The 26,132-nt window shown below is 37.2% G+C and overlaps 2 protein-coding genes and 1 pseudogene across 2 annotated transcripts; all 3 read right to left on the bottom strand.

Moving 5' to 3' along the window:
• Window positions 1-4,235: 4,235 nt before the first annotated feature.
• On the bottom strand, window positions 4,236-9,247 carry LOC116573590 (olfactory receptor 7A5-like; the record flags this gene model as incomplete). The annotated part of the gene is made up of 2 exons (XM_032313760.1): window positions 8,350-9,247; window positions 4,236-4,267 (listed from the first exon to the last, which is right to left on the bottom strand). Coding segments are annotated over exons 1-2 (930 nt in total), but the record flags the coding sequence as incomplete, so codon positions are not given.
• Window positions 5,558-6,417, bottom strand: LOC116566825 (annotated as a pseudogene).
• A 10,123-nt stretch (window positions 9,248-19,370) lies between the features above and the next one.
• On the bottom strand, window positions 19,371-20,303 carry LOC116568113 (olfactory receptor 7A17-like). The gene has a single exon (XM_032303622.1). The coding sequence runs from the start codon at window positions 20,301-20,303 to the stop codon at window positions 19,371-19,373; it is 933 nt and encodes a 310-aa protein (XP_032159513.1).
• Window positions 20,304-26,132: the final 5,829 nt, after the last annotated feature.

Below are 26,132 nucleotides of genomic sequence, written 5' to 3' on the forward strand. Positions count from 1 at the left end.
GAACATAGGCAGTAATCTCTTCGATATCAGCCACAGCAACTTCTTTCAAGATATGTCTCCAAAGGCAAGGAAACAAAAGCGAAAATAAACTTTTGGGACTTCATCAAAATCAAAAGCTTCTGCACAGCAAAGGAAACAGTCAGCAAAACAAAGAGGCAACCCATTGAATGGGAGAAGATATTTGCAAATGACAGTACAGACAAAAGGTTTATATGCAAGATCTATAAAGAACTCCTCAAACTCAACACACACAAAACAGACTATCATATCAAAAAATGAGCAGAAAATATGAAGACACTTCTCCAATGAAAACATACAAATGGCTATCAGACACACGAAAAAATGTTCATCATCTCTAGCCCTCAGGGAGATTCAAATTAAAACCACATTGAAAGAAACAAGATGCCCTTCAACAGACGAATGGATAAGGAAGATGTGGTCCATATACACTATGGAGTATTATGCCTCCATCAGAAAAGATGAATATCCAACTTTTTTAGCAACTTGGACAGGACTTTAAGAGATTATGCTGAGTGAAATAAGTCAAGCAGAGAGAGTCAATTATCATATGGTTTCACTTATTTGTGGAACATAACTAATAGCATGGAGGACATGGAGAGTTAGAGAGGATAAGGGAGTTGGGGGAAATTGGAAGGGGAGGTGAACCATGAGAGACTATGGACTCTGAAACACAATATGAGGGTTTTGAAGGGGTGGGGGGTGGGAGGTCGGGATACTAAGTGGTGGGTTTTATAAAGGACATGGATTGCATGGAGCACTGGGTGTGGTGGAAAAATAATGAATACTGTTATGCTGAAAATAAATAAAAAATAAATTTTAAAAAAGGTTGATATCCAGAATCCCTAAAGAACTCCTCAATTCAACATAAACAGAACAGACTATCATATCAAAAAATGGGCAGAAGATATGAAAAGACACTTCTCCAAAGAAAACATACAAATGGCTATCAGACACATGAAAAAATGTTCATCATCACTAGCCATCAGTGAGATTCAAATTAAAACCACATTGAATGAACCAAGATGTCCTTCAATGGACGAATGAATAAGGAAGTTGTGGTCCATAGACACTATGGAATATTATGCCTCCATCAGAAAGAATGAATATCCAACTTTTGTATCAACATGGACAGGACTGGAAGAGATTATGCTGAGTGAAATAAGTCAAGCAGTGAGAGTCAACTATCATATGGGTTCTCTTATTTGTGGAGCATAACATAAAGCATGGAGGACAAGGGGAGATGGATAGAAGAAGGGAATTGAAGGAATTTGGAAGGGGAGGTGAACCATGAGAGACTATGGACTCTGAAAAAAAATCTGAGGGTTTTGAAGGGGCGGGGGGTGGTAGGTTGGGGGAATCAGGTGGTTGGTATTGGAGAGGGCACGGATTGCATGGAGCACTGGGTGTGGTGCAAAAACAATAAATACTGTTATGCTGAAAAGAAAAAAAATTAAAAAAAATAATTGAGTCCTTAAGATATCATATTATAGTGTTATCCACTTCAAAACATATGTTAATTTCTTGAAGAATCTCCACACTGTTCTCCAAAGAGGCTGCACCAACCTGCATTGCCACAAACAGTGTAAGAGGGTTCCCCTTTCTCCACATCCACTTCAACACATGTTGTTTCCTGTCATGTTAATTTTGGCCATTCTAACTAGTGTAAGATGATATCTCAATGTGGTTTTAATTTGAATCTCCCTGAGGGATAGTGATGATGAACATTTTTCATGTGTCTGATAGCCATTTGTATGTCTTCATTGGAGAAGTGTCTTCATATTTTCTGCTCATTTTTTGATATGATAGTCTGTTTTGTGTGTGTTGAGTTTGAGGAGTTCTTTATAGATCTTGCATATAAACCTTTTGTCTGTACTGTCATTTGCAAATATCTTCTCCCATTCAATGGGTTGCCTCTTTGTTTTGCTGACTGTTTCCTTTGCTGTGCAGAAGCTTTTGATTTTGATGAAGTCCCAAAAGTTTATTTTCGCTTTTGTTTCCTTTGCCTTTGGAGACATATCTTGAAAGAAGTTGCTGTGGCTGATATCGAAGAGATTACTGCCTATGTTCTCCTCTAGGATTCTGATGGATTCCTGTCTCACGTTGAGGTCTTTTATCCATTTTGAGTTTATCTATGTCTACGGTGTAAGAGAATGTTCCACTTTCATTCTTCTACATATCACTGTCCAGTTTTCCCAGCACCATCTATTGAAGAGACTGTCTTTTTTCCACTGTATATTTTTCCTGTTTTGTCAAAAATTAATTGACCATAGAGTTGAGCGTCCAGATGTGGGCTCTCTACTCTGTTCCACTGGTCTATGTGCCTGTTTTTATGCCAGTACCATGTTGTTTTGGTGATCACAGCTTTGTAGTAAAGCTTGAAATCAGGTAACATGATGCCCCAGTTTTATTTTTCTTTTTCAACATTTCCTTAGCGTTTCAGGGTCTCTTCTGGTTCCATACAAATTTTAGGATTATTTGCTCCAACTCTTTGAAAAATACCGGTGGAATTTTGATCGGCATGGCATTAAAAGTATAGATTGCTGTAGGCAGTATAGACATTTTAACAATATTTATTCTTCTAATCCAAGAGCATGGAATGGTCTTCCATCGTTTTGTGTCTTCTTCAATTTCTTTCATGATTTTTCTGTAGTTCCTCGAGTACAGTTCCTTTACCTCTTTGGTTAGGTTTCTTCCCTGGAATCTTATGGTTCTTGGTGCTATAGTAAATGGAATTGATTCTCTAATTTCCCTTTCTGTATTTTCATTGTTAGTCTATAAGCCACTGATTACTGTACATTAAGTTTTTATCCTGCCATGTTGCTGAATTGTTGTATGAGTTCTAGCAGTTTGGGTGTGGAGTCTTTTGGGCCTTCCATATAAAGAATCATGTCATCTGCGAAGAGAGAGAGTTTGACTTCTTCATTGCCAATTTGGATACCTTTTATTTTTGTTTGTTTTCTGATTGTTCTTGCTAGGCCTTGTAATACTATGTTGAACAAGACTGGTTAGAGTGGGCATCCTTGTCTTGTTCCTGATCTCAACGGGAAGGCTGCAAGCTTTTTCCCATTGAGGATGATATTTGCTGTGGGCCTTTCATAGATAGATTTGATGAAGTTCAGGAATGTTCCCTCTATGCCTATACTTTGAAGTGTTTTAATCAGGAACAGATGCGGATTTTGTCAAAAGCTTTATGCATTAATTGAGAGGACCATGTGGTTATTCTCTCTTCTCTTATTGATTTGTTCTATCACATTGATTGATTTGTGAATATGAAAGAACCATCCTTATAGCCCATGATGAATCCCACCTGGTCATGGTGGATAATCTTTTTAATGTGCTGTTGGATCCTCTTGGTTAGGATCTTGTTGAGAATGTTAGCATCCATATTTATCAGTGATATTTTTCTGAAATTCTCAAGATCAAAAGCTTCTTCACAGCAAAGGAAACAGTCAACAAAGCAAATAGGCAACCCACTGAATGGGAGAAGATATTTGCAAAGTACAGAACAGACAAAAGGTTGATATCCTGGATCTGTAAGGAACTCCTCAAACTCAACACACACAAAACAGACAATAATATAAAAAATAATGGGCAGAAGATATGAACAGACACTTCTCCAATAAAGACATACAAATGGCTATCAGACACATGAAAAAATGTTCATCATCACTAGCCATCAGGGAAATTCAAATTAAAACCACATTGAGATACCACCTTACACCAGTTAGAATGGCCAAAATTAGCAAGACAGGAAACAACATGTGTTGGAGAGGATGTGGAGAAAGGGGAACCCTCTTCCACTGTTGCTGGAAATGCAAGTTGGTGCAGCCCCTTTGGAGAACAGTGTGGAGATTCCTCAAGAAATTAAAAATAGACCTTCCCTATGACCCTGCCATTGCACTACTGGGTATTTACCCCCAAGATACATATGTAGTGAAAAGAAGGGCCATCTGTACCCCAATGTTTATAGCAGCAATGGCCAGGGTCACCAAACTTTGGAAAGAACCAAGATGCCCTTCAACTGACGAATGGAAGGTGTGGTTCATATACACTATGGAGTATTATGCCTCCATCAGAAAAGACGAATACCCAACTTTTGTAGCAACATGGACAGGACTGGAAAGATTATGCTGAGTGAAATAAGTCAAGCAGAGAGAATCAATTATCATATGGTTTCACTTATTTGTGGAGCATAACAAATAGCATGGAGGACAAGAGGAGATGGAGAGGAGAAGGGAGTTGAGGGAGATTGGACGGGGAGGTGAACCATGAAAGACTATGGATTCTGAAAAACAGTCTGAGGGTTTTGAAGGGGAGGGACGTGGGAGGTTGGCGTACCAGGTGGTGGGTATTAGGGAAGACACGGATTGCATGGAGCACTGGGTGTGGTGTAAAAACAATGAATACTGTTATGCTGGAAAAATTTAATTAAAAAAAAAAACAATGAATATTGTTACACTGAAAAGAAATAAAAAATTTAAAAAAATATTGAAAAACATAAAAAACATAAAACAACCAAACATTATTTGTATAAAAAAAAAATAATAAAACAAAATAACTACAGAATCCTGTGTCAAAATTCTACGCTCTTATTTTTATGTTCATTCGGGTGTTTTTTTTAATTCATTTGTATCAACCCCAACTTTGGGTTTACTTTCAACATAATAGCTGGGTTTTAACTAAGTCTCTGTGTGTCTATTTAAATGTGTGTGAATATGATTATTTGAGGAAAGATGTACAAAAATGTACACAGACATATACATACTCACATTACTAGACTTGAATGTTTTCTTTGTACTCAACAAAGTGTTTGCACGTATTTAATTTATTCCTTACAACTTCTGTCAGAATTTAGGGTTCATTCCCTAACATTATTTTTAGAAATAAGGAAATTGAGGCTCATATTCATCACATTTAAAAAATATATATTTATTTATTTTCAGTGTAACAGTATTCATTGCTTTTGCACCACACCCAGTGCTCCATGCAATCCGTGCCCTCTCTTTTTTTTATTTGATATTTATTTATTTATTTATTTTAATTTATTTTTTATTTATTTTCAGCATAACAGTATTCATTATTTTTGCACCACACCCAGTGCTCCATGCAATCTGTGTCCTCTCCAATACCCACCACCTGGTTCCCCCGACCTCCCACTCCCCACCTTTTCAAAACCCTCAGATTGTTTTTCAGAGGTCATAGTCCCATTCATCACATTTTATCAATAACATAACAAAGGAGTTCAAACTTACTGTACACATTTTTTAAAATTCTACATGAATGGAGTCATGTAATATATATATGTATATATACATATATATTCATATATATGTATATATATATGTGTATATATATATAAACATTTCATCTTTTAAAGCATGTTTGTGAAAATAATTTAATATAACCAGATTTATTCATTTATTCTTTTAAAGCATGTTTGTGAAAATAATTTAATATAACCAGATTTATTCATTTATTTCAACCTGCATTCTTACATTAGAAACATACAGAAGATAATGTTTTATAAAAAGCCACCTTAATCCCAGAAAAGAGTCTTGAAAGATTTTGAACCCAGTTTACTGTTTAAAGGATGCTCTTCCTTTGTGTTCTGTTGTAAGCACCTTTCATTCCCTTCAGTTTTGCTTAAATGCTTCACCACATCAACTCAGTTCCATTCTTGGGGAGGTTCTCCTTTGTGATCTGTTTTCTCTGCCAGATTGCATTTCTGTTTTGTTTTTTTTTTTTTAAGCTGTTCTTTTTTGTCTTTTTCTTTACTTGATGGGGCTATATTAGGAGTTTCAATGGAGATGATATTGCTTATGGGTGTGGTAGCATTCATGGGATGGTGATACTCCATGAACAGCTCTTTAGTGTCATTTGTATATTCAAATGATGTGTAGGTCCTAGCATCATGAGATTAACTGCCACTGTTTCTTATATCTTGGCTAATATGCTCTGCTTTACAATTGATGCTGTAAGTGTTGTTAAAAAAAATCAGGGTGCCTGTGTGGCTCAGTGGGTTAAAGCCTCTGCTTTCGGCTTGGGTCATGATCCCAGGATCCTGGGATCGAGCCCCACATCAGGCTCTCTGCCCAGCGGGGAGCCTGCTTCCTCCTCTCTCTCTGCCTGCCTTCTGCCTACCTGTGATCTCTGTCTGTCAAATAAATAAGTAAATAAATCTTAAAAAAAATTCACAGATAAGATTGGAAGTGTTCAAGGGTATGTTTCTGTCCAGGAAATCTCTATAAAGAAGGCTCTAGGATCATCACTTTTGCCTCTCCTATAATGAAAGTAAACTGGGATTAATTCTCAGAATCATTATTCTACTGCATCAACAGCAGGTCACGTTTCCAGTTCCATTTCCTGGACCTCATTGGCACTCAGCAAGTGGGTCATGGGACACCTCTCAGGAGGGCATCTGCAATAAGGACAAAGGGAGGGCAGTGGCCTGGAGGCCAGGAAATCCTTCTTCTGTGTCCTTTGCTGTAGAAAGTAGAAAGTGTGTCCCTCATACTGGAGACAAGAATTCCATGTGTCCCTCTATAACCTTAATTTTTGTATGCTTTCAAAAATTCAGCAAATTGTTATATATATATATATATATATATAGTAATAAATTGTTATATATAATATATAATATAATATATATAATACATAATATATAATAACATATATTACAATTTGCTGAATATACTATATATATATGAAATATATATTTATATTTTTTTTTAAGAGAGAAAGTGTAAGTAGTGGGAGGAGCAGAGGAAGAGGGAAAGAGAGAAATCCCCAAGCTGACCAGGAGCTCTGTTCCAGGACCCTGAGATCACAACCAGAGCCAAAATCAAGAGGCAAATGCTCAACTAACTGAGCTAGGTGCCCTATCACATTGTATACTTTAAATGTGTGCAGCTTATTCTATGCAATTATACTCCAGTGAATCATATTTGTAGGGAGACATGGAAGTTTCCAGGCAGTAGGAAGACAAGACAGAAAACATAATTATGTAAACTCTTCTTCACCCCAATGATAGACATCCTTACACATGGATTTCAGCCTCACATCATCAATAAGCAGGTGGGCAGCATGAAAACATTGGTTTGAAAATTAGTAAATGTCTCACATAAATTTTGATTCATCTCTAACTCTAGGGCCATATTATGTCAAACTAGTCATTGAAATTTGTGTTTCTGTGTAGACTACAACTGGAGATGTGTGTTTGATTATTGGTTTGCCAGGACTAGGCAATGTGGACACTGAGATGAATAAGAGAACAGGATCCTAATGAGAAAAATAAAACCCAATATGTGTTTTCACAATAAAACCTGTATATGTGTGTTTTTTAAAAGATTTATTTATTTATTTATTTACTTGACAGAGATCACGAGGCAGAAAGGCAGTCAGAGAGAGAGGAAAGCAGGCTCCCTGCTGAGCAGAGAGCCCAATGCAGGGCTCAATCCCAGGACCCTGGGACCATGATCTGAGCTGAAAGCAGAGGCTTTAACCCACTGAGCCACCCAGGAGCCCCAAAACACTGTATATGTTAAAAGCTACATTTTCAGAAAGAACAGATATTTAAAGGAATTATGGACACAAAAGTGGTGACCTTTAGTCTCAGACTTTCCACTCTTATGAAATTATAAATTGCTTTTCTTCCAACTGTTTTCTTTTTCATAAAGAGTAGTGCAACTTATGATTATTTTGTGGGAAAAAAATAAAACCTCCTCAATATGATAATTTTTTTTCAGAATAAATTATTCTTAACAAATCTATAGAATCTCATGAGATTAATGGGAATTTCCTATATTTTGTGGTTTTAATAAAAGATTTTATTTATTTATTTATTTATTTTACACAGCGAGAGAGCACAAGCAGGGGAGCAGCACATAGAGGGAGAGGGAGAAGCAGGCTTTCTGCTGAGCAAGGATCCTGATGTGGGTCTTAAGCTCAGGTCCCTGGAATCATGACCTGAGAGGAAGGCAGATGCTTAACCTACTGAGTCACATAAGCACCCCAAGGGAATTTCTAATATTTTGTCCAAAATTGGGAATCAACTTAGGAAAGCAGGAGAGCAACTAAGGACCACATTGTGAGATACCAGAGAGCAGAAAATTTAATACAGATGGTTACTCAAGTTGTACAGAGAAGATGATGTCACAGAAAGGGATATGCCAGGAAATCAAGAGAAAGAATAAATTGTAAGTCCACAATCTGATCAATGAATTACCACTGCTGGCTCTCAGGCTTTGAGTCCTGCTATCATGTGCATTTTTTTCAGCCCCAGGACAATGGGCCCTTTTATAGTTTCCTTTCCAAAGAATCTTTTCAGAGCCCTCTTTATGTCTTTATTTCTCAGGCTATAGATAAAGGGGTTCAGCATGGGTGTGGCCACCGTGTACATCACTGAAGCTGTTGCACCTGAGTGTGAGCTCTGGGGAGTAGCAGAGCTAAGGTACACTCCTAGGCTTGTACAGTAAAATAAGGAAACCACTGAGAGGTGAGATGCACAGGTGGAAAATGCTTTATACTTGCCCTGGGATGATGAGATCCTGAGTATGGAGAAAACTATCTTAGAATAAGAGAAAAGGATTCCAGCAAGGGGTCCACCACCCAGCAGCCCAGCTCCAAAATACATCACCATATGATTAAGAAAGGTGTCAGAACAGGCAAGCTGGACCACCTGTTTAATTTCACAGAAAAAGTGGGGTATTTCCAAGATGGTGCAGAAGGACAGACGCAACACCATTAAGCACTGTAACAAGGAATGCAAGATGCTCATGATCCAGGACATGAGGACCAGCAGTCCACAGAGCCGGGGGTTCATGATGATCATGTAGTGCAGGGGGTGACAGATGGCCAAAAATCGGTCATAGGCCATCACAGTCAGGATGTAGTTGTCCAATCCTGCAAAGAGTAGGAAAAAATACATCTGGGTGATGCAGTCTGCATAGGTAATGACTTTTCTCTCTGTCTGTATATTCATCAGCATCTTTGGGATGGTGGTGGAGGTGAAACAGATGTCTACAAAGGACAGGTTGGCGAGGAAGAAGTACATGGGAGTGTGGAGTTGGGAGTCAGAGCTGACAGCCAGGATGATGAGCATGTTTCCAAACACAGTGATCAGGTACATGGAGAGGAAAAGCCCAAATATTAGGGGCTGTAGTTCTGGTCCCTCTGAAAATCCCAGAAGAAGAAATCCTGAAACTCTTGTAAGGTTCCCTGGCTCCATGGGTTGGAGGTATCTATCAGGATATAGAAAAATAAGTGACTACTTTCACATAAAAATGTGTTTTTATAATCTAGCACAAGTCCTACCACTTATATCTTAGAGTCAAGAAATTAATTTCAATATATGTGTGGGGTCTCATCCCCAAAAGGGCATCCCTAGCACCAATTCACATCAGGAATACTGTAATCACCTCAGTCTGTTCCTCACACATAATGTAGACTCTTGATCTATTGAGAATATGTTTCATTCCTTTAAGGGATGTATACTGAATGTTGAACATGTTCCAGGCATTATTTGGCAATAGACATAAGATGCTTATAAGCAATGTCCTCATAATCATATGATGAAGAAAGAATATAAGCAAATACTAATAATCAAATAATATATCAGATGGTAACAGAAGTTATGAAGACAAGGAAAGAGGATATAAAGGAGAGAGTTGATGGGGTGTTATTATTATTTTTTTTTTTACTATATGTTCACAAAACCTGCAAAGAAGGTAACATGTGAACAGGACCTCAAGGGAGATAGTAAGGGAGACTGAGGTTGTCTCAGGAAGTGTGTACCCAGCAGGATCAACAGCCATGTCAAGGCCCTCAGGAAGCTGTTCGATTCAGAAAATCAAGGCTCAAAAGAAAACTAGGGTGTCAAGAGGAAGAAGAAGGGGAGAGATGAGAGGTGGTAGCAGTGCGTGATGAGGAATGAAGCAGTCTCCAGGCTATGACTGAGACTTCAAGACACGAGAATCACTCATTTTATTAATTTTTCAAGACTTTCTTAATTTTGTTATAAAGATGCCCAATGAGTCAAAATGCACACCCACATTAGTAACTTCTGTTCATTGAATTCTGGCCTCAGTCAATAAGAGTCACCTTGGAATACGTGAGCTCTTATACCCCTGCTCTGAGGACTGCCCTCTGTTCACAACACACACACACACACACACACACACACACACACACACACACCATGACCCTCTATAGCCTCCTGGAATACTGACTGCCATGTCTTTTTCACCCCCAGCCACACTAGTTAGGCCAACAGCAGATACACATCAAGCTCACCAGATCTCATGATCTTTCCCCTAAATAATGCAGAAGTGGTACCAAGAAATTCCTAGGGACAATAAACTTGGGGATGCCTATTGGTGTGCTCATTTTCTGATATCAATTTAAAGAAACTTAGCCAATCTCTGGGGTGCCTGGATGGTTCAGTGTGTTAAAGCCTCTGCCTTCATCTCAGGTCATGATCCCAGGGTCCTGGGATCGAGCCCCACATCAGGCTCTCTGCTCAGCAGGGAGCCTCCTTCCCTTCCTTCCTCTCTGCTTGCCTCTCTGCCTACTTGTGATCTCTCTCTCTGTCAAATGAATAAATAAAACCTTTTAAAAAATAAATAAATATAGGCAATCTCTTCAGTAAAGGCATAGAGAGAAAAGAAGAATGACATGGACATGAGAGGAAAAACAGCTCTAGCAGGGCAGGGAGCCCTTGAGAGACCAACCAGGAGGAAGAAAAAAGTGTCTTTGGTTCTGATGACATTCCTGATCTCCTTAGATCTCCCTGATGTCCAGAAAAAAAATAATACAGGAGCAAAAAGACAAAAGTAATGATATTTTCATGTGAAACATGTTATAGATGGAATGTTTCAAGAGTATAATGAGGAAAAGGTATAAACCAACACTTCACAGAAGGAAATATACAAAGTAAAACAGCAGTTGGGCTGTTTTAATATCAAGGATCAGAAGGTTTGCTTTTCCGGTGGCCAGTCCATATTTATTTGACAAATTGTTGTTTATTTGGCCTGGTATGGGGCGAAATGAGTCCCTTCCTCATTTGTCTTGTGATACATCTTTTCTTTGTTATTCTTGTTCTTTAGGTTTTGATGTTTTTGACAAGACCAATGGACATTCTTTAGTCCTGGTTCCAGTCTTCACCCCAGATCCTGCTCTATCTGACCTGCACCAACCATAATAATCCATCCTTACTCAAGATAACTTCTCCATGTGATTTTTCCATGAGGTTATTATGTCACACACAATTTTATTTTATTCTCCTCTGCCTTTGTCAGTGTGTGCATTACCAAGTGAGCAGACACTTCATGTGCATCGTTCCCTTTGTTTTTCCCAAGCAACGGGAGTATATGTGTCTTTATGTGAACACACATTGAAGGAAACAAAGACCTATAGAAAAGAATAGCAGAGGAGATTAAACCTGTTAACTTGAGTGATTTTACCCAACTGTATTAAACAAAACTAAAAAGAACATCAAAAGCATGTGATGAAAACTGGATGTTATAAGCAAATAATAAATTTTTGAACACTACATCAAAAACTAATGAGGACTCTGAAAAACAATCTGAGGGTTTTGAAGGGTCAGGGGGTGGGAGGTTGGGGGAACCAGGTGGTGGGTATTGGAGAGGGCACGGATTGCATGGAGCACTGGGTGTGGTGCAAAAACAATGGATACTGTTATGCTGAAAATAAATTAAAAAAATAAAAAATAAACTAATGAGGCACTATATGTTGGTTAACTGAAGATAATAAAAAGAAATTTTTAAAACTGAACAAAACATGATATACCACACACTCTGGATAATATCAACATCAATTAATAGTTACTTTAGTGAAGACCTTGACATAAGAGAACATATAATAAAATGCATCTAGAACTCTGACACACAGTGAGTGTTCTGTAATTATTTGCTGATAGAGTCAGGAATTAGGTTGCAGTAGACATGGACATTTAACATATGGGAAGTTTGCATTACAATTGGAACCATCTTGATTGTTGAATAAAAGCTGACACAAATGGCTATCTGTCTACAAGGAAATGAAGTGGTTCCTGATCTTATGTACCTTTAAGAAAACCAGTGTAAATGTAAATAATGCTTTCCACATGACTATATAAAAAAAGTGCAGATAAAATTTATAGCCAGACAAAACCATCATAATTTAAGTGAGAAAATCAGAAGCAAAAAAGAAAAACATATTTAACTCTATCAATTAATATTTTTTAAGGTCAAAAATTACCAACCCATAATTAGTTGAATAACAACTTTTAAAAATCATTTTAAATGCAACTAACTGTGGGAAATGTATGGACAAATTATAATGATGGATCCAATATATGAATCCTTTCTCAAGGTGAGTGACAGTTTGAGAAAACAAGAAAGGTTTGGTTTCTCTCTCACGCCCATCAGTTGGGAAAGCCCCTGAAGAGCTACCTGGCTGACTGGGGCTGGAACTTCTTAACTGAAAGTGAAAGAGACACTTTCTAATTTGGGGGTCAGAAGTGAGAAGTATGGAATGATGGGAAAACAACCTGAAGGCAAATATAAATATTAAAAATACATATATTCTTTAACTTAGGGTTTCTCAGTCTCTGCACTGACTGATATTCTGGGTCAGATCCCTCTCCACTGTGGGTCTTCCTGTGCACTGTAACATGTTTAGCAGCACTCTTGACCACCACGTGGCTCTCCCCAGTGCAACGTGCAATGGTGAGAGCAATTTGGATATTGCTTCAGTGTTCCCTCGGGGACAAGATAGCTCTTGGTTGAGAAGACCTGTTTTAACTTAACAATCCCCAACTATTTCTGTAATAGTGAACAATAGTATTTTAGAAAAAAATATGAAAAACTGCTGATTGGCTCAATATCACAGCCACACCATGAAATGTTAAAGACATTGAAATAAGGATCTAGGATAATATGAGTTGATTATAGGCAACTCTATGAGAAATTGTTGAGAAGGAAGGAAAAGTGGACACAAGTTTGGGAAAAAAATACTGCACTAAGACATCAAGAGCATTTATGTTTTGCATAGTGTCCTAGTGAATCATTTATATGAAAGTGCATGAATGTATACATGCAAAAAATGGAAGAGAAGTTGTAAAAGAAACTAGAAACTTATGGAACAAAGAATGTCAGTAAGAATGTCATTAGGTTAAGTCTATTGTTTATAAACAACTGTGCTGAAATAAACAACAAAATGGAATTACAACCTGACTTATATAAAGACTTAGAAGAACAATAACTTAAAGACACCAAATCGGTTGCTAATTCTGATTCAAGATTAAATTGCCAAAGGCTCATAAATAAAGGAATATAACAGAAAAGCATTTACAATATGTGGAGAAAGCAGTGAAACTAAGTTGTAATTTCATGTTACATAAAGACCTATGGATTCACATAGGCTTATAGAATGGAAAGGTGATTTTTAGCTAAATGGTAAAGAAAAACTTCTTCCAAATGATGGCCAAAGGATGCAACCTTCAGAAACAGACCTAATTACTAAAGGCCAAAAAGGGTACTAAGGAATAATAGAAATGTGAAAACAAGTCAGAACTATGTGTAGAGAGTAATTTATCACTGCTAAGGATGAAGAGGTTTCTTTTTTATGTATAGCAAGGACCAACACATGAATAATATGGAAGTGCCTGCTTGAATTTCTCAGTAAGAAAAACAAAAAAGAAAAAGGGAATTCACGAGATAGAATGTACAGAGAGGTGATTACATGGAGTCACAGATCAGGAAACTGAGTCAGAGATCAGAAAGCCACCAGGAAGATAGACCTTAAAAACCCTCATCACAAGAAAAGTTTGTGATGATGCATGGTGACAAATGTGTGGTAATTTCCGAAGATACACAAATATAGAATTGTTTTGTTGTACACTCAAAACTAATAGGATGTTATGTGCTAATTATACATCAATCAAAATAATTAAGCAATTGACAGAGTCCAATATGACTGATAGATTTGACCACACAAAATTCTTAAAGTTTCCTGCATTGCCCAGAAATACATTTATACATATTAAATGGCCAACAGTCAGTTTCTGTAAAAACTTCCCTTCTTTGATAGAAAGGGCCACATTTTATTTTACATTCTTTTGTTTTATTTTATTTTTAAAATATTTTACTTTCACAAAGTCTCTACACCCCATGTGGGGTTTGAACTAACAATCTCAAAATAGAGTCCCATGCTCCACCAATTGAGCCAGCTAGACACCCCAAAGATCAAATTTTTACTTAATTATTTTTTAAAAATTTATTTTTTTTTATTTGACAGAAATCATAAGTAGGCAGAGAAAGAAGGGGAAGCAGGCTCCCCGCCGAGCAGAGAGCCTGATGCGGGTCTTGATCCCAGTACCCTGGCATCATGACCTGAGTCAAAGGCAGAGGCTTTAACCCACTGATCCAACCAGGCACTCCAAAGATCTAATTTTTAAAAAGGAATAAAAACACTTATAACATTATCCAAAGCAAAAGACTCACATAGGCAATTTTTAATAGAAATATACCAAATGGCCAACAAACTCACAAATACAGTCAACCTTAACAAGTTCTAAAATAATGCAAAGTAAAGCTCATTAGCATACCCATTCTCATCTACTACATCCTATTTCTTTTTCCAATGTGAATTCCCAGAATGAGAGAAGGAAATGTGCGTATGTTTCATGCATTACTATTATAAGGATGTATTTGCAATCATCCCTTGGCCAGGATCTTTCTCATTCCTGTGAAAGCATAGTCTAAGATGCCCCATCTTAACATAAAAGGACATGACCTCACTTCTAGCATCCTACATAAATACATTAATTTATTGGTAAAGCCAGCAAACAACTACTGGGATCTCTGGCATCATGGCTATGCTGCATGAATTCTCAGTGACTTTAGGTAGAAGTCTTGGTTTCTGTTTCCTTTGATCCCCTCCTGCAGTGACTGCTGGGATCTTGAACTCACCTGCATGAGAACTCAGAGAGCAAGTTTCCCTTTGCAAGTTACAATTCTTCCCTGGATAGTTGATGATGGACATCAAACTCTGTCTGCAGACAAGATGCAGGAGTGCATCAAGCATTGGTCTCCCAGCCAGACTTAGGACTCCAAAAACAACAACAATATTCTGTCCAACCAAAATGCCCACGCTGAGATTCTGTAGCAGAAGAGGGATTTACAGCTCCCTACATATGCTCATTAGGCACACATCTCTCTTGGTGCTCCTACCTTTAAATGAATGATTTCTCCTGGGGGCACTGGTCTGGACAGAATGGAGATATTTCTGGATGATTCTCTATTCCTAGGAGACCATATTGAATGTCAGGTGAATTCAGTTTTTATTAACTTTTCTCCAATAATTTTCCCATTTCCAGAGGTCTAAACTTCCTAGCATATGACCACAACCCTGACTTAAAGTTTTCTCAAAAGTCTAATACTGAGGAACTCATTTGACTCTTTCCCTTGGGTCTTCAAAGCATTGGCTTATGGGGGAGACATAACCCCTCATATCTCTAGAAAATTAATATTTCCTTCTTCAAGATAGGGGAGACATTTGTTCCTTTACTCTAAAATCTTGGCTAGTGCACTCCTTGGCTTCATGATAGTTTAGTCAGAACAATGAAGAATATCACAGTTAGATGACAAGTTAAGAACTGGCATTTGCTTCTGTATTATAAGGATTATTATCTCTTTCAATTAATAAACACTTCATAATAAGAAACCATTTATTAATTGAAAGAGATACATTTATATTTCATGCACCACAACCTAGCTTACCCCATTATAGGGCATATCAAATTTATTTTAGACAAAAGTTCATTCTGTGAAGTAGCAATTTTACAAACTCCATTATTTATTGTAGAAATGGGGCTCAGAGGTATTTATGTTCTGCCCTAATGTATAAACCAAGTAAGGGATGGATTAGATTTCTTTATTAGAATTATGTCAGGATGCTTTAGTTCTGAAATTATGGCATGGTAGTTCTCAACTCTAGATATTTGGCCATGTCTGAAGGGTTTCTTCCAAACACCTGTAACCCACAGGCCAGCACCCAACAAAAGTAATTATCCAGTCCCAGTGTCAACAGTTAGAAGGTGAGAAATAAGATTCTAGACCAGACTTCTGTACTTTCCTTGTGCATACAAATCACTATAGTTTGTAGTTGAAATGCAGATTCTGACTCACCAGGTCTCCAAAAGGCCCAGACACTATGAATTATATATATATATGTATATTATATATATATATATATATAATATATATATATATTTTTCATAGATAGAGCATGGAGCATGGAAAATATATATATAATATATAAATATATAAAATATATAATATATATTTCTATTTCTATCTATATAGATATAAATATATATATATATTTTCCATGCTCCACAGTCTATCTATGCTCTAATGTATAAACTATATATATATACATATATATGTATATATATATATAGGTGGTGTAAAATTCTATGCTCTACTTTTTAAATGGAAGGGCTCCTGATGGGTGTTAAGGAGGGTACATGTTGCGATGAACACAGGGTGTTATATGCAACTAATAAATTGTTGAACACTACATCAAAGCTTATGATGTATTATATGCTGGCTAACTGAACATAATAAAAAATTAAAACAAAAATTTACATATAGAGAGTGATAAAGAATTATATTAATTCTGAGAGAAAGAAAGAAAGAGGAAAGAAAAAGAGAAAAACAAGGAAGGAAGGAAGGAAGAAAAGAAAAAGAAAGGAAGATTCGTTCTTGAGGAGTATCAATTAAAGTATATGAAAAAAATTCATAGTAGGCAAAAGAAGGGCCTCCAAAAGATGTCATCCTGAAGAACTTTTGAAGTTTTTAGCTTACTTAGCAGGGTAATCAGGATAGCAAATGGAATAAATCTACTGGTCATTATCCTGCAAAGATAAGCCCAGATTATCCACATTGGACTAGCACAGTCACAATGGTCCTTTAAATGTGGATGAGCAAGAAAGAAGAATGGGGTCAGACATATGCTTGAAACTACCGAGGTGCTGGTTTTGCAGATGGAGGAAAGGTCATGAGCTAAAGAATGTGGGAGCCACTAAGCAGGAAAGAGGGTGTTTTCCTTCAGAGCTTCCAGAAGGATTTTGGCCCACAGACATCTTTATTTTAGCCCAATTGCACCCCTTTCATGCTTCTGATCTCTAAAACCTTCAAAGAATTATTTGTTTTTAGACACGAGTGAGATAATTTGTGTGACAGCAGTGACAAGAATCTAATATAGATATTTATCCAGTAATCTAGTTTTCAGGAACTGAGTTTGAGCCTCTCAAATCATTCAGTTAGCTTCCCTTGGGAATTTTGTGTTGAAATCCCACATTAAACACAGAAATTAGAGTTAATTTGGAGATATTTGGCCCCATCAGATGGTACAGAGAATTTCCCACTGAAGAAATATAAATATGGTTCTTTCAGGTATTTTTAAGATAAGAAAAGTAATTCATTATTAACATTAAGTCACCCTAATTATTTTAAGATTTATTTATTTATTTCAGAGAGAGAGAGAGTGGGGAGGGGAGTGGCAGAGAGAGGGACAGAGAAACTTAAGCAGACTCCAAACTGAGCATGGAGAGTGATGTAGGATTTGATCTTATAACCAAGAGATCAATACCTGATGCAAAACCTAGAGTCAGATGCCCAATGACTGGCCAGCTAGATGTCCCATCCTAAAGTTTTTGTTATTGTTTTGTTTTTACATTAATCATTCATTCCACTTTAAATATGTTTGTCAACATTTCTGAAATCTTTCTATTTCATGTTCATGCAAACATACTTTTTCATTTCAATATTCTGCAAATTTCATTAACGTTTTCTTTCAACCTAGTAGTTGGTATTATAAACCAGTGTGTGAATGTGTGCACATAGGTGAGTAAAAATGTTTATTTGAAAGAAAGAGGTGCATGAGTGCACACACTCATGTATATACACACACTCTTCATTCTCACATCTTTTCTTTAGACTCAACAACAGTATTTTATTTATTCCTCACAGATTTCATTTCAAGTTTCACATTACCTTCAGAAATAAGGAAATGGACGTCCAGGTGAATTACACATTTTTAAGATTGTATTTATTTATATATTTGACACAGAGAGAGATCACAAATAGGCAGGTGGGGGGGAACATGCTCCCCACTGAGCAGAGAGCCCTATTTGGGGCTTGATCCCAGAACCCTGATATCATGACCTCAGCCAAAGGCAGAGGCTTAACCCACTAAACCCCTAGGTGAATTACATTTTTTACAGAAACATAAAAATCCAGATAAAACTTCCTGTTCTTCTCAAGTTCTAAAAAAATGGGCCCATACAGTCTAATTCAAGTATTAGACCTTTAATTTAGCAAAATGTACATTTAATATACATGCAGCTTACTGTATATAACTATACTTCAATACATTCATGAGAATTTAAAATTGTAATGGTATATGACTCATATTTGATCAAAAGCAATTATAGCTGAGTCATATGTGACAGGGGTGAGAGAAATGTCTTATAACCAGGAAGAAGACAAAGTGCACATATGGATATAGAAATAGCAAAATTCAATTATGGAGATTTAAATTTGGTATATTACTTCTTCCATAAACTCTAAGATTAACCTAAATATATAAATTAAAAAATGTTATATATTAGTTGAAGAAGTTAAATGCAGCTCCACACAACATCGTAGATGACCTTCATAAATAAAATGCAGAGAGTGATAAGTAGTGCAGAATAGGTCAGAACAACTCCCCACTAGACAATCTAATAATGAAGGTGCTATATGAAGACATACATTTTCAGAATGGCTCGCTATACAGTCTTAGCAAAGAGGCACAATTACAAAAGCAAGAAGAATAGAAAGAAATTATAAAAATACCATTCTAGGCATTAGTACTGCTATTTGGGGAAAGAATTCGTGATTACTCTACTATTGAAGTTTATCAGACAGGGCAAAAGCTTAATAAAGTGAGGTACTTAATACCCACCACTAGGTGGTGGGCATTAAGGAGGGCACATATAGCGTGGAGCACTGGGAGTGGTGCATAAACAATGAATTCTGGAACACAGAAAAGAAATTTTAAAAACTAAAAAATAAATAAATAAATAAATAAATAAATAAATAAATAAATAAATAAATAAAAACTTAAAAAGTGAAGTACTTAAACATATGGAGAAGGTGAGTTCCAACAAATCAAAATTTCAGAAAATAAATAGAAGGAGCAGATTCTAATTCCACAGCCTGATTGAAAAATAGTAGTTCTTGGCTCTTAGACTACAAGCCCTGCAATCATGAGCACTTCTACAGTCCCAGGACCATTGGCCCTTACATAGCTGGAACACCAATGATTCTTTTCAGAGCCATCTTTATGTCTTTGTTCCTCAGGCTGTAGATGAAGGGGTTCAGCATAGGTGTGACCACAGTGTACATCACTGAGGCTACTGCACTTGTGTGAGAGTTCTGGGTAACTGCAGAGCTAAGGTACACTCCTAGGCTGGTACAAAAAAATAATGAGACAACAGAGAGGTGAGATGCACAGGTGGAAAAAGCTTTATACTTTCCCTTACCTGAGGAGATTCTACGAATGGAGGAAACTATCTTAGAATAAGAGTAAATGATCCCAGAGAGGGGACCACCAGCCAGCAGCATAGCTGCAAAGTACATCACCATATTATTAGAAAAGGTGTCAGAACATGCAAGTTGGATCATCTGATTGAGTTCACAGAAGAAGTGGGGGATTTTCACCTCTGTACAGAAGGACAGCCGCAACACCATTGAGGTCTGTAACAAGGAATGTGAGACACTCGTGATCCAGGACATGAGAACCAACAATCCACAGAGCCGGGGGTTCATGATGACCATGTACTGCAGGGGGTGACAAATGGCCACGAACCTGTCATAGGCCATCACAGCCAAAAGATAGATGTCTAACCCTGAAAAAATTATGAAAAAGTACATCTGTGTAATGCAGTCTGCATAGGTAATGACTTGGGTCTGAGTCTGGATGTTCCACAGCATCTTGGGGATGGTGGTGGAGGCGAAACAGATGTCTGCAAAGGACAAGTTGGAGAGGAAGAAGTACATGGGGGTATAGAGATGGGAGTCAGAGAGAGCAACCAGAATGATGATCAAATTTCCACACACAGTGATCAGGTACATGGAGAGAAAGAGCCCAAATATGAGGGGCTGCAGCTCTGGTCCCTCTGAAAATCCCAGAAGAATGAATTCTGATATCCTTGTATCATTGACTGATTGCATGTGGTTGTACTACCATCAGGAAAGAGGAAAAAGACATCATTACTTTTTCATGACTAGCATACCTCATATGGTTGCAATGTGAAAATTTATATTTTAGAATCAAGAAATTAACTTCAGTATCTTCTGTAGAGACTGTCCCGGTTTGAAGAGATTCCCTACCATTTTATCTCTGATTAGGCATTATGTTTCATTTCTCACCTTCACCCTCAGAAGTCATACATTACACTGTTTTTGTTAAGAACATCTTTCATACATTTGAGGAATATGTATTGAGTGTCAAACATGGTCCAGGCAATGGGAAGCCATGAGAACAGGATTATGAAGACCCAAAACCACTATAATCCAATGACAGAGAAAGAACAGAGGCAAATAAAAATATTAATAATATATCAGATTCTGTACCAAATTGCACCCACCAACACAGCAGAAGAGTTCCCCTTTCTCCATATCATCTCCAACACTTGTCATTTAGTGTCTTGTTAATTTTGACCATTCTAACTTGTAAAAGGTGATATCTCAATGTACTTTTTAAAATTTTTTTTCTTTTATTTCAGCATAACAGTATTCATTAATTTTGCACCACACCCAGTGCTCCATGCAATCCGTGCCCTTTCCAATACCCACCACCTGGTTCCCCCAACCTGCAACACCCCCACCACTTAAAACCCTCAGATTGTTTTTCAGAGTCCATAGTCTCTCATGGTTCACCTCCTCTTCCAATTTCCCCCAACTCCCTTCTCCTCTCTAACTCCCCATGTCCTCTATGCTATTTGTTATGCTCCACAAATAAGTGAAACCATATGATAATTGACTCTCTCTGCTTGACTTACTTCACTCAGCATAATCTCTTCCAGTCCCGTCCATGTTGCTACAAAAGTTGGGTATTCGTCCTTTCTGATGGAGGCATAATACTCCGTAGTGTATATGGACCACATCTTCCTTATCCATTCATCCGTTGAAGGGCATCTTGGTTCTTTCCACAGTTTGGCGACCATGGCCATTGCTGCTATAAATATTGGGGTACAGATGGCCCTTCTTTTCACTCCATCTGTATCTTTGGGGTAAATACCCAATAGTCCAATGGCAGTGTCATAGGGAAGCTCTATTTTTAATTTCTTGAGGAATCTCCACACTGTTCTCCAAAGAGGCTGTACCAACTCAATGTACGTTTGATTTGAATTTCCCTGATGGCTAATGATGTTGAACTTTTTTTTATGTTTTTGTTAGCCATTTGTATGTCTTCTTTAGATAATGTCTGTTCATGTCTTTGGCCCATTTTTTTTTACTTGATTATTTGTGTTTTGGGGTGTTGAGTTTGAGAAGTTCTTTATAGATATTGGATATCAGCCCTTTACCTGTAGCATCATTTGCAAATATCTCCTCTTACTCCATGGGTTGCCTCTTTGTTTTGTTAACAGTTTCCTTTGTGGTGCAGAAGCTTTTATCTTGATAAAGTCCCATAAGCTATACAAAATGAAGTCCCAAAAGCTGCGTATACACAGTTATACACAGAGGATCATATGGTTCTTGTCTTGTCTTTTCTTTTGGGACTTCATCAAGAAACAGATGTAGTGAAAATAAGGTCCATATGCACCCCTATGTTCTTAGCAGCAATGTTCACAATAGCCAAACTGTGGAAAGAGCTGAGATGCCTTTCAACAGACAAAAAGATAAAGAAGATGTGGTCCATATACACAATGAAATATTATGCAACCATCAGAAAGGATGAATACCTAGCATTTGTATCAACATAATGGGACTAGAGGAGATTATGCTAAGCGAAATAAGTCAAGCAGAGAAAGCCAATTATTATATGGTTTCACTTACTTGTGGAACATAAGTAATAACGTGGAGGACATTAGGAGAAGGAAGGGAAAAATGAAGAGAGTAATTGGAGGAGGAGACAAACCATGAGAGAGACTGGGTACTCTAAGAAACAAAGAGTTTCAGAGGTGAGGAGGTTGCAGGATGGGTTAGCCTGGTGATGGGTGTAAAGGAGGGCACATATTGCATGGAGCACTGTTTGTTACTTGTAAGAAATGAATCCTGATATATTGTATGGTGACTAACATTAAAAAAAAGAAAAAAAAACAACAGATGGCATACTGTATGATGAGTAACATAAAATAATAATAATCGTAATAATAATAAAAAGTTATCTGAGGGTGTCATTGTTATTACAAGAACAAGAGTAGGTATCAAGGAGAGAGATGAAAGGAAGGCCATTTTTGTAATTGGTGTTCACGCAAGAACGGTAAACAAGGAGACATTTGAACAGATGCCTCATGAAAGATAGGGCTGGAGCCGCAGGCTTGTCTGGGGAAGTGTGTGCTGGCAGAGAGAATGGCCTCTGCAGAAGCCCTAGAGATTATACAGTTTTGAGCTACTAAGTCCAAAAAAGGAAATGAGTGTGTTAAGGGGAATAAGCGGGAGAGTGATGAGAGATGGTGTCAGGAAGTTTAAAGATGTAGGTCACTTTGAAACTGGTTAAATTTCAAGAAAAAGGAGTCACTCACCCATGGTATATACTTGTATTTATAATCTACATGCAAAGATGTTCTGTAAATTGAAATAGAGCTCCTTCTGAATACCATCTGGTGACTGAATTCTGACCTCTGTATTATAAGAGTCACTTTGGAATATATTAGATTGTGAGCCCAAGCCCTTGGACTCTTCTGTCTCCTCAGGACACACACACACACACACACACACACACACTCTTACACACACCCCAATTCATTGCTCTTTAGGCTGTGTTCTTAAAATGACCCCCCACCCCCGGTCAAGGGTGAATCCGGAGGGGCTGCAATTCAGGCTGTCCTGATCACTGATCATTCCCTTAAGCAATGTAAAATGCTACATGGACAGACATATTTACCTATATAAAATTTAAAACTTTTTATGGATAATATATCTACCAAAATCAATAAATAGTCTGTCAACTGCATTTGAAATGATGCTAAATGCAGAATAAACATAGAGTTTATAGACATATAATAATCATAGTAATATAGTAATGAACATGGTGTTCAAGTACACAAATATTTGCTCAATTTAGTAATGGTTTAGAAAACAACAAGAAATCTCTGGCACACTCATCAGCTTGTGAGACAATATGAAGATCTTTTGCACTGATTCGGCTGCAATTTTTAAACAAGTAGCAAAAAATATTTCTCTAATTCTGTTGGCAGAAATGTAAACTGTTACAATATTGGGAAAACAACCTAAAGACAGCTATAAATTTGAAAATACACATATTGTTCAGCTCAGAAATTCTCAGTCTTGACACTTTTGACATTCTGGTCCACTCTGTTCTGTGTGGTAACCTGTGCCTTGGTCTTTGTAGGATATTTAGAGTTTTCCTGGTCTCACTCTGAATTTCTCAGTGACCCCCTGGGGAATAACATTTCCTCTAACAGAGAAACAGATTTTTAACATAACAACCTCTAAATATTTTTTGTAGAATTGTTATAATAACAATGTATTGAGAAAGAAAACACTTTCAAAGTGTGAGTAGCACAGTCACATCATGAGATATTATGCAGACTCTGAAATAAAGAATCAGCATTATCCTAGTTGACTGGAGGAAAGTCCATGATGTATTACTGAGAAAGAAGAAATAATGGAAAGAGGAAGGAAAAAAAAAAAAAAAAGACTGCGCTAAAACTGAAGAGCATTTATAATAAGCACAGGATACTATTCATCCATTTGTATTGTGTATGAAATGTGTAAGTGTGCATCATCTAGGGATAGAAGTTTTAAAAACACTAAGCACTTAAGGAATATATATTGTCAGGAGGAATGAAATTAGGTCAAGTGTAGTGTTTCAAAACAACTTGTGAAACAAAATTATATGAGAATCTAAAACTAATGTACATAAAGACATAAAAGAATAATTGTGTGTTATCAAGATGAGTTACTAATTCCAGATTTAATGTCCAAAGACTTGGAATAAAATAATATGAGATAATGATGTTTACAACTGAGGAGGAAACACTAAGGGATATTTTTTTTTCTTACATAAAGATATATGTATGAAGATATGGTTATAAAGCTAAAGGCAATCTCCAGTCAAATGTAAAGAAGCAATAATAGACAAAGATGATGCAGCTTTTAGAAATGGATATCATCACAAAGAGATAAAAAAAACCCATGGGGAATAAGATGTGCAAAAACAAATGAGAAATATGTATGGAGGTGATTTATTAACATTCAGTGTACAAAATACCATTTATTTTCGTTTTTGCTTATCAAAAGGATTGGCAAGTGAAGAATATTAGTGACAGCTCATTTTTTCAGGAAGGATAATAAATCAAAAAAGCAATATAGAGAACACCACATAACCAAGTGATGGATTTGAGCCCACACTATTAATTTCCCACATATACATACATAATAGAACTCACTGCAAACAGCAAAGTTGGTAAAATAAAACAAAACCCTGCTCAATTCCTTGTTTGAAATAATGCAATTAAAAAAAGAATTGTAAAAAAACAACCCTCGACACACTGTACAAATGCAAAGACCTGGCAGAGACAATGTACAGTAGAGAAAACCAATGAATAACTAATCCACAAATATTTTCAGCTCCCTGAGTAATGAAATCATTGCAAAGCAAAGCTCTTCCACATTGTTTTCACATGAGTACCAAGAGTGACAGAGAACACTGTGAAAAAATGTATGTCTCATGAATTACCATTGTGAGGTCATATCTGCAAGCAATATATTGGTCTAGATCTTTCTCATCAGTATAGAAACAGAGTCCAATATGCCACATTTAAAGGCAAAAAAGAAATGCCCTGACTTTGCTGGACATCCTTCCATCCCTAATATTTCTAATATTTCTACTCCCTTTAATTGCAAAACTCACTGGTTGTGTTCTATTTTTACTAGGAGTACTTTATATTCTCCCCTCCCCGACTTCATTGTCAACAATCACCCTTGTGCTGCTGAACTCCATGTTCACTTCTTTCTTTAACATAATCACTGAATCCATTAATCAGCTCATCAGGCGAGCAAATGAGCATAGAAATCGGTAGGGTTTTTTGCCACGTTGGTGACTGTTAGGTGACCTCAGGTCACTACACCAGGCATGGATTGTGTCTAACACTTGCCTGCAGAACCTGCTAGGCTCTGGGACTCACCTGAATGACAACTCTGAGGGAGGGGTGTTTATGTGGCAGTCTGAATTCCTCCCAGGTGGGGATGATGGTGACTAACTGTCCTCATGTAAGACAACAGTAAAGAGGCTGGAGTTAGTCTCCCAGCCAAACTTAGGATTCCAGAAACAACAATCAGGTCTCATCCAGCCCAAGGCAGAGGAACTGCTACACAGGAAATATTTAGAGCTTCCTCTGTCTGTTCATGAGGCACGTTTTCTTCCAGCTCCTCCAACCTCTAAGCACATGATTTCCCTCTGGGACACTGGTGTGGACACAAAGGAAACTTTTACTGGAGACTGTGTGTTCCCAACAGACCAGGCTATAACCAAATGAATTCATAGTTAATTACTCCTTCCTCAGAACTCTGTTGCTTCCAGAGTTCAGACATCCTGGCACCTTATCCCAACCCTGAGTTCAATTTTTCCCCAAAATCTAGGGCTGAGCAATATCTCTGGGTTAGATAACTTGAATCTCCAAAATGTTGACTTATGGTGGACACACAGTCCTGCCATCATTTCTTTTCAAATAGAACTAAGTTTTTTTTCTTTTTTCTTTTTTATATAAACCCTGGGGAAGACATACCATAGCTCCATGACATATTTGCTGAACAACAGGAATCATACTTGTAAGTTAAGAGTTGTCATTGAGTCCCTCAATGTGAAGTATT

Source organism: Mustela erminea, chromosome 1, assembly GCF_009829155.1.
Source record: "Mustela erminea isolate mMusErm1 chromosome 1, mMusErm1.Pri, whole genome shotgun sequence".
Taxonomy (NCBI): Eukaryota; Metazoa; Chordata; class Mammalia; order Carnivora; family Mustelidae; genus Mustela; species Mustela erminea.